Source organism: Blennius ocellaris (assembly GCF_963422515.1).
Source record: "Blennius ocellaris genome assembly, chromosome: 12".
NCBI classification, from domain to species: Eukaryota; Metazoa; Chordata; class Actinopteri; order Blenniiformes; family Blenniidae; genus Blennius; species Blennius ocellaris.
Window position 1 is genome coordinate 10,887,205 of NC_137661.1, and position 9,724 is coordinate 10,896,928.

Sequence of the window (9,724 nt, forward strand, 5' to 3'; positions counted from 1 at the left end):
TTAAATCCTCTCTTTCAAAAGACAGACAAAGACAATATCCCACATAACACTGTAACACCACTAAAGGGCTTTTATCCTTATAAAAGAAAGGCAAATGTTTATGATCACCGTGATTTATGATAATTGATTAGCACAGAAAATTTTGACTAAGCTGTTTACAGGCCCAATTCTCCACAAGCTGGCTGGACAACAGTGCTTTTTTTCTTGTCATATAACCTGATCTGCAGCTGTATAAATACTTCACAGAAGTACACTAAGATCATAAAGTCAGAGGCTGAGATTCATGTTGATAGGAAATCCTTTGAAATCCACGTATGGAGCTTTTTCGGCTCACGAAACAAGAACAACACTGCCAGTGAAATCTATTGAATCATCAAGAGTTATCTATGTGTGATTGTTTCTGAGATACAATTGGGAATAATCGGATTTGTATAGCTTTTTTTTTTTAATCAAGGCACATGTACAAGCTATTGTTAAAAAAAAAAGTATTAAGTGTCATAAGTTGAAATTAATGAAATGACAGTTATAATCATACGTTTTTTAATGTAATATGGATGTAGTGAGACTGACTTTTACTACCAAAATTGACCTGTGAGTGACTGTGAATGTTTCTTCCTGGTTTCTTTTAGGTTTCCTCTTGGAGTTCAGGTATTTACATCCACTGGGACAAATGAGAGAATCATGCTGACTTCAATCTTAAATGTTCGGCAACAAAATTCCACCAGGCAATTTCTCCAGGAAGGTGAAGTTGTGTGAGGTGAAGGCTTAACTGGAATATTAATTTAGAACAAATTAGAAAAAATACATTTCCCGACCCATAACCTCAAATGTTGATGTGCAGGGGATTCCTTTGACATTCTTTGTAAGGTGAGATTCTTTTAAAGGGGATCTGTGCCTATTTGCATATAATTACTAAAGAGCGTGCCAACATTATAGAAAACACTGGTAATGTACATTTTGACAGAGGACAGAGAGCACAAGGATCCCCAACGAGAACTGACACATCTAACAGCTATTCTCATTTTTGAAGTCATTTCCTGCTTGTGTGGCCAGACTAAAAATAATTACAGATGAAATTTACAAACTATTGCCAGATGAGCAAACACTGCAATCTTTCCTGAACTCTGGCTGCTGCAGTTTTTTTGGAGGGGGGTGGTTCTTGTTTGGAAGTGTTTTGGTGTTTGAGGTCAGAACACAGGTATACTGCCTTTATCAAATATTTACCCTACTCTAACAGACGGCTCTAATAGAGGTGTCAGCATTGAATACTGCAGAAAATGTGACAACAAACTGTCGTGAAAATTAGGTTAACAAAGTACCCGCGCCGACACCATCAGTCCATTTGTGTATGACCCATTTTCAAGGTTAAGTGCAAAACATTTCACTTTTCATTTGGGGACTCATTTGTTTTTGTTTTGGGTTTTTTGTTTTGTTTTACTTGCAACCGGGAAACCGCTCATCTATTAAAGCCACGGAATCAGTGTGTCAACTTCAAAAGTTCACATCAGTAAGATTCATTTATAAATTGTTGCAAGTATCAGAAAGCTGCCAAAACACATGTAGCAGTACCTCAGAGCCTCCAGGTTGTTTCATTCATCTCTCACGGAGCTTGTGTCAGACGTTCCGTCTGAAAGGAAAGCAGTCTTCTACTTGACGACGTCTTTCTCATAGAGAGTCAGAGAGCGGGGGTTTGCTGCAGTCAGGTCTCTGCGGTGATTGGTCTTTGAAGTGAGATTATCGGGCCTCAACGACGTGACAGAAGGTCACCACTCTCTCACTGGCTTGGTGCCTCTCGCCATCCTCCTCCTCCTCCTCCTCCTCCTCTTCCTCCTCCTCAAACCCAACTTCACCCCCCAGTGGCAGTTTTTTTTAAATTGCCAAGGAACTCAAACAATAAATAAAAAAAGCAGATTAAAAAAGTTAAGTAACTAACTAACCAACTAACTAAATAACTAACTAAATAAATAAATGACAGCACATAACTGTATCGTCCCAAATCACAGAGAAGACACAGCTAAATCTAAACTCAAAGCAAAGTTGCAGAAAAATCCTCCATCCTGGACATTTTTATAAAGAAAATATCTCCATTGAGATAGTGCCTGTTCCCAATCTTTAGAGCTAATTAATCTGGAAACTATCCATTTCATAACTGTAATTCTTATAAATACTTTCTTCTCGAGCTATTCCATTTCAAACAAACAAAGCAAAAACATACAAAACACAAACAAACAAATAAGAAACATCCACATTTTACAATGAAATATGAGACACAATAATAAAATAACAAATATAATATGCTGAAACAAGTCTATATACACTCATTGACTACTTCATCATATACACGTCAATAAAGTAATGTGATCTAAGATATCAGCAACGTCATAAAATCTACCTTTACATTGCAACAATTTTCAGTTGTGCTCGTAATTAATGTATTGCCTCTCACAGTGTCAACCAATACTTGAAAATGATGTACCACTCAAATATCTGGCCAGGCTGTTGTATTGGATTGCACAACTATATTTTATATGTTTGTTCATAATAAGGTGTCCAAAGTGCCCCCATTTATTTGTTTCGTGGTGTGCATCATATGGTCAGCCGTTTATTTAATGCGATACATCCTGTCTACCACTGGAGGCCAGTGTTGAACACCAAAAAGCACGTGCATTTTCTCAGAGAGAGAGAGAGAGAGAGAGAGAGAGAGAGAGAGAGCGAGAGAGAGAGAGAGAGAGAGAGAGAGAGAGAGCGAGAGTGTAAAAAGGGATCTATTGTTTCATTTATTGTGTTTTTCAGGCAAGATCATGTCAATGGAGCTCCAGTGCCACGAATATTCTGAATATCCCTAGATTCAACAAAAAGACTCATAGCAGGCCAGGTCTGTGAATCCGGGTCAGTCACACAAAGGGGAAAGATTTGCATGTTATTGTTGTGACAGATACAACAAACACACTCCAGAATCGTATTTCACGGGTCCAGAAGGAAAATACCAATACACACACACACACCCTGTTTTAGCATAAGGACAACATATGTGCACTGTGCAAAAATTCTAATAAGTTAAAGACAGTGTTAAAAATGCCACTCAAATCAATGCAATGTCCATACAATGCTTCACTCCTAATTCTTTAACCCTCCTGTTATGTTCGTTTGTCAGGAACAGCAATGATGTTCCCGGGTCAATTTGACCCAGTGCATGTTTAATTAAAGCTAAAGAAGTTTCAAACTAAAAAAAAATACTTTTAACTATTTTGCTTGATCTTCAAACTTTGAAACGGGTCAATTTGACCCGGAACATATCAGGAGGGTTAAACAGCAAGTTGACTCTCTGTGCAAAATAAACGGGCCACCAATCATGATGTGATTTGGCTCGAGTTTAAAAAAATGTAACAACTGAAAAAGTGATGGTGTGGCCTCACAGATTCCCGAGCTGAACATCAATTACTTTGTTCAGAATTTCGATTAAAAAAGCATTGGTTTCAGCCAAGAAATATAATGTGTTGTTATTCAACGTGCATTAAAAACTTTCCTCCAGAGTGCCTCCAAAAAAATTAGTAGAGAAGAGCTGATGCTCAAAGACATGCTTAAATATCACAATGGTATATTTGGTCTGAAAGTCTAAAAAGACGTGTCCTTTACTTTTGAGAACAGTAATGTGGGCCTGTATGTTGTGTTTTGCAAATGTCTAATAAAAAAAGGGGGTTGTAATAAGTGAATTGAAGAGAGGCACTGTAAAGGCCTCAAACTCTGTGCAGATTGAGTCAAAGTAACTTCATGTAATGTGTAGTAATGGTGCAGTAAAAGGAAAAAGAAACCTTGTCTGATGTGGAACACCAGCAGTACCTATCTGGAGCCGTGGCGCTCTGCCTCTTGCTGTTTGATTTGTTGTAGAAACGTAGACCAAAACAAACACTCTGAAATATGGTCAAAAAAATAAAACAAAAAAAGGAAAGAAGTACTCCTATATACTAACATTGTTTTGTTTTGGCGAACCTTTATTTTCATTTGATCACCCTGCTTGTATTTTCTTTAAGTGATTCAAAGATACTATTCGCAAGTGAGAGTGCATTATCATTACAGTACATGATAGTCAAGTTTTCTCAAATTATGTTGCTGCTAAAAACATTTTTTTTTTTCAAAAAAGAAACAAACACAGCATTCATGAGGAGAGAGAGCATGAATGTCAGACAGTTAAAAGAAAACAAGCATTTCAATATGATATCCTCAATCAGATATGGATTCATAAATGAGGAAAAAAAATGTTTTACACAAACAAAAAAATACATTATTCACTGTCTTTACAAATTGTAGCACACACACACACACACACACACACACACACACACACACACACACACACACACACACACACACACACACACACACCACACGAAGTTTTCCTCATTGTGTCAGTCGTTCTGAGTGTTTTCAGTTTTCATATAATAAGTAAAACAAACCGTCAATGGTACAACCTAAAAAAAAACATGTTGAATCATTTAATGTTGCACATGTGCACATTTCAGTCAGCTTTACTGGGCTGCTCTGCATCTAACATTATATGATTTTTTAAAAAATATATATTTTTAACATGTTTTATCTGTGATTGATCTTTTCTGGAAACTGAGAATAGGAGTAAACATTTAGCTTAAACTACCTATAATTATTACGTAAACAAAGATTATTTAATGGACCGTAATTTTCCAGTAAGTCATTGTATGGTTTAACAAAATAATTTCATTTCTGTGTGGTACAATTTTAAAGCAGTCATAAAACAGTATTTCATTATTGACACGGGTAGTTTTGTTACATTTTATGCAAACACGTCAAAATGAGTCTATGATTGTCTTCAAGCTTCAAGAAAATTAAGGCCTCTTTTTTTCAATACGAGTTTTTTTCTTTGTGTCAGTTTGTGTATTAACTGGAGTGTCAGTCACATTTTGGGGTAACAATCATACTCATGTGACTTCGACTGATTCAGTGCATTTAAATAGTTATATTCCTGAAGTTCACTGCCTGAGTGGGCGTGGAGCAAAGACCCGGCGGAACCGACAATCAATGTCACTGCTGTCAGCACCGTTTCTGAGTCTTGGTGGTGCCTTTCAGCACAATGTGTGGGAATCCAACAGACCACTTATCACAGGGCCAGTACTGGAGTCCGGGCAGCGAGTACGGTATCTCGTAGTTTGCATCCAGGTAAGCGATGAGGGTGCTGCCATAGGCCACAGCCATCACAATGAAAATGTGCCTGCAGGGTGGATAAATTAGAATTCAATGTACAACCTCTTCACTTAGATAGGAGACAGTTTCTAGTAATCTCCTGATTTGAGCTTGTGTGTAGGTAAAGCCTGTTGTAATGATGTGGGAAAGGCATAGAGGAAAAAAAAGCAAAACTTTGAAATCGGAATGCTGCAGATGTATTCAGTCAGGACGCTTCCTACACTTTTTGAGTGGGAGAGAGAAAAGTGAAGTGGGGAAAAGGAATTAGACACATTAAGATGGAAACTTACCAGAACCCATGCAGGTAGCAGAAGTTTACCCGCTGCCAGAAACTGCAGCCGACACGGTCACTAATCCAGCACGAGATGGCAAGCACCCACAGAGCAACTGACAGCTTGGCAAGGCGAAGAACCTTCTGGTCAGTACAGCTGATGAAGAAACAGAGTCAGTGAATAATTAGAAAAAAAACAAAAAAACAACATGTGCAGTTACTGTACAGTGTGCAGCAGAAACGTCTTTTTCTCACCATCTCATCTCGACTACTAAAGTGTAGAGCAGGTGGAGGCCAAAGCAGTTTAGAGCGTAAGCGTTGGCTGTGGGTTTGACAAACGATGACAGAGTGCTGATGACCGTGATCACCAGGACCAGTCTTGAAAAAGTGGACCTTCAATAAAACAGAAACACATTTTTTTTTTTTTAAAGAAGAAAACATGAAAACAACCACATGAGAATAGTGAAACAGTGTGTATTGTTAAACAACGTGAAGTCACTGCCGGTTCAGGTCATTACTCTCAGATGTTTGTCATGCCACTAGTCCACAACAAATGCAAAAGCTCTATCTTTGCCTGATGTGCCAACAAGTCGTCTCACCATGAAATATTAATGTTTCATTTCAAGCTCTGGCTCAGGAGCCACCTGACCCTCTGGACCCCTCCTCCTTCCCCTGATGGGAAGGGTCAGTAATCCCCTCATGTTCAGTAAGACAAGCTCATGAAGCTTAAAGATAAGTGGAAAAATCAATGTGAGATTATTTAGGGCCGGGAGATTCCTTTCAGATGTTCATCAAACTTTAATTGCGAGTTACAACATTGTGGTTAAATATTTAGAGAGGTAGGGAGGAGCTCAATTTTTACAGCCCCCTATACTGTCACGGTGAGGTGAGGACAGCCGCACCATATTGTGTCTTTAGGACAATGACTCCAGTTGGAGCCGTCAGACTGACTTCATGGGCCCTGAAGGCTTGAGTTTCACAGCCTCACAAGCATCAGTGTTTAATTTGAAGTTGTTTTGCTCAATTTGAAGGATTTTTTTTTTTTTTTTATGTATTTGTCAATGAGTCTTTAAAAACAGACTCGTAATCACATCCAAGTCACCAGATACACAGAGAAGGGCCTATTAAGGGGATCAGAAGGGGGGGGGGGGGGGTCTGACAAATTTGACTTACCGGTCTTTTATAAAAGAAGGAAAGAGCTTCCGAGGGAACCAGACAGCGTATCCCATTGCCAACACCCACAAGATTGACAGCTCATCCAACATCTGGCCAACGAAGCTCAGAGTCATGTGGAAGTAGGCAGAAAACATTCCTGTGAATGAGAAAAGTGACTGAACATGACATAACTCCGTACAGACAAAAACCACAAGTCATACATGATGAAACTGAATTGATTGGATTTTGTAGAGATTCAAACTTCACATTGGAAAATGTAAAGGCTTTCATGATTATTAACAAAAGAACAGATTTCAGGTGCATCTCGTTGCAGATGCACTAAAGTGACATTCGAATGACAATCTGGTCATTTGAATAGTAACTTATTCATGATTTGTAGCATAAGTAGCATGTTTCTTTCCTCTGTTTTCAGAGACCATGGCGGGGTCTCCATCAGTCTCGTTTGGTTAAACATATTAATGTGCTTGCTATTGCAAAAGTGACAGAAAACCGTTTTTATGTTAGAAGCTGCAACATAGATGTTTGGTACTTTTCTTTATTGATTGATTAATCGGGTACAAAGATACTTTACAGAGTTGAAGAATCAATGATTCTTTTGAAAGAAAAATCAATATCCAATAACAATCCTCCAGATTATACAGTCCATCCCTCTCTGCTTATAGGACAAAACAGTTTAAGTTCATAGCACGTTGATGATTTACATCCATGTTATATCTACTAAGCCAACCAGTGACAAAAACCAACAATATATCACATACAATATCTTTTATCAGCTTTATTTGAACGATACAACGATACAGACCGAGTGTTAATCTCAATCCTGGGTTTATATGAGACCTTTAGCACGGCTCAGCTATCAGTCATCTATGAATACCTGAGCATTATCTGAACCGCAGTGTTTGTATTTCTCAACCCTTTTGGCAGCAAGTTAATGTTCAACCTCCTATTGTTCCTGAGTATATTTTCTAAATTGTAAACTTGAATGGCCCCAACAGGATTGGCGTTTCACGTCAACATGGTGGCGTAACACAAACATTGGAAGGACAACTCTGCCAATGTGAACCTTTGTGAGCCAATCAGGCACCGGTAAGGTAAATGGAGATTTGACTGACCTACAAATATCATCATGATCCAGACGATGTGGATGGCCAGGGACCTCTCTTTGGCATACGGGTGCATAAGGTAGAGCATGATGGGCGATATGATGAAGAACACAAAGCTGGTTATCTGTGGGCAAAGTAGCAATAGGTCAAAAAAAAAAAAAGGATGGAAATGTATAAACAAACAAACAGACAGACAGATAAATAAATAAATAAATAAATAGGTATATGTCAGGTGCTGCTTGTAGTATTCTCACAATAGATACAGTATATTCCCTTAAACAAATGTGAATGTTTCGTATTGTAGGACTTACCGTGTTAAAAAACTCCACAACGTGTTCAGAGTGACTGTAATTGTCTTCACACCAGTCGATCTCTGAACTCCCATAGGAGAAAACCTCTGCCACCTTCTCACTGGAGTAAACACCTGAGACACAGCCAGAAGAAAAAAAAAAACATTCAGCGCTGACTCAGTTCAATAAAGAGCAAACCAGCACTTTGGGAAAATTCATTTCTGTGTCCGTTTATCTACAAGAAGAATATTTGAATATGTTGTTTATGGAAATCAGTTTCCAATCCCCCTGTGCTGTTTTTCGAAGAGCAGTCAAATCTGGACACAGTGACTGCAAGAAAGCCTTTTCATGAATCTATTTTTATTCCAGCATCTTTACGGTCCAAATAAGCCTTAATATTTTGAAAAGGTCACTGTTATTCAGTTGAATTTACATACTGGGGGCCGTTCCACAAACCTCAGAGACACAATAGCAGACTTACATTACTGGTAAAACAACAGAATTAAAGCAGGTTACATGTTTTGCAGAATGACCAGTTCCATTTTATGTATTTGCAATAAAACTAGTATATTATCCCCAATAAATGAACTGTGAACTTTGCTACAGTTACACAAGGTGGGGTCTGTGTAAATACTGGTACCAAACATAAAAATCTCCTGCTGATGATAACGTTATATTTTCAACTGTAAAATCAAACATCAACTCCAGAAGAAAACTGAAGTGATATCACATTTACACGAACTGAAGAAACTGAAATGAACTGACAAGAACGCAGCCTTCATGTTCACAGCTTCTATCACGTGGATACATTTTATATATGCTGATGGCACTGGTACACTATAATGGTGTGAGTAAAATATGACATTGATAAGACACAGATGAGACACATAGAGCCTCTCTGACGATCAGCACAGTCGCTCTGTGGACAACAATGAGACTATTCCAGTGATTTCTAGTTATCTGTGGGCAGTTTTTACACTCCGTAAAGAGACAAATAGGGCGGAATAAAGCACGGAAGGAGAAACACAGAGTTAGATTGTCGTTAAAACTGCGCTGTCGCAAAGTTTAAAGTATTAGAAATCAGTTCTCTCTCTCTCTCTCTCACCTCCCATGCTGCTCTCGTGCCGGCCTCCACCCAGTCAGTGTTGCTCGCGCTCCAGGTGACACAACAGGTGGATGCGCGAGGAGCGTCGAAACGCTGCCGAGCCTGCTGCACGGGACCTTGACGTCACCGAACTGTAAACTGAACTGCTTCACACCATCACAGGAGTGGTTTCACCTGTGGCTGCTTTTGGCAGTGATTGTGCCGCACTCTACGTGGAAAATTAGATTTTTGAAAAATGGGAACATGCGGTAGGATGCAAAACGTGCGTAAAATTCCTAAAGCGCAAATGTTACAGGGTTTTTTTTTTTAAACATCCATTAAAAGCTCTTAGTTCTATCGAAATTTGACGAATCACATATAAATGGAGATAAAGTTCACAGTACCGTCCGTGCTGCAAGTCGTTTCCTAATCTCAGTTCATCCCTGGAGAAGAGGCTCAACCAGTCCATCTGCCAAGTCAAAGCCTTTTAAAATAAAGGTCTGGAGGTACTGGATGACAAGCAAACAGGTGGTGCAGCATGTCTGACTCATACATGTGTGACAAAAATACATAGGCCAGGGTAGAT

At 38.9% G+C, this 9,724-nt stretch overlaps 1 protein-coding gene across 1 annotated transcript; it reads right to left on the reverse strand.

The window, feature by feature from the left end:
* Positions 1–4,072: 4,072 nt before the first annotated feature.
* acer1 (alkaline ceramidase 1) lies at positions 4,073–9,215 on the reverse strand. The gene is made up of 7 exons (XM_080505654.1): positions 9,160–9,215; positions 8,076–8,188; positions 7,774–7,888; positions 6,659–6,797; positions 5,741–5,878; positions 5,505–5,642; positions 4,073–5,242 (listed from the first exon to the last, which is right to left on the reverse strand). Exons 1-7 carry the CDS (start codon positions 9,164–9,166, stop codon positions 5,065–5,067), a joined length of 828 nt encoding a protein of 275 aa, XP_080361780.1. The 5' UTR covers positions 9,167–9,215; the 3' UTR covers positions 4,073–5,064.
* Between the last annotated feature and the right edge of the window lie 509 nt (positions 9,216–9,724).

Bases quoted from the DNA above. Each gene is read 5' to 3' on its own strand.
- acer1 (XM_080505654.1), bottom strand. The intron at 5,879-6,658 runs GTAAGTCAAATT...GTTTTATTGAAG, and splicing joins CCTTCTTTTATAAAAGACCG to GTCCACTTTTTCAAGACTGG. The intron at 5,243-5,504 runs GTAAGTTTCCAT...TCCACCCTGCAG, and splicing joins TGCTACCTGCATGGGTTCTG to GCACATTTTCATTGTGATGG.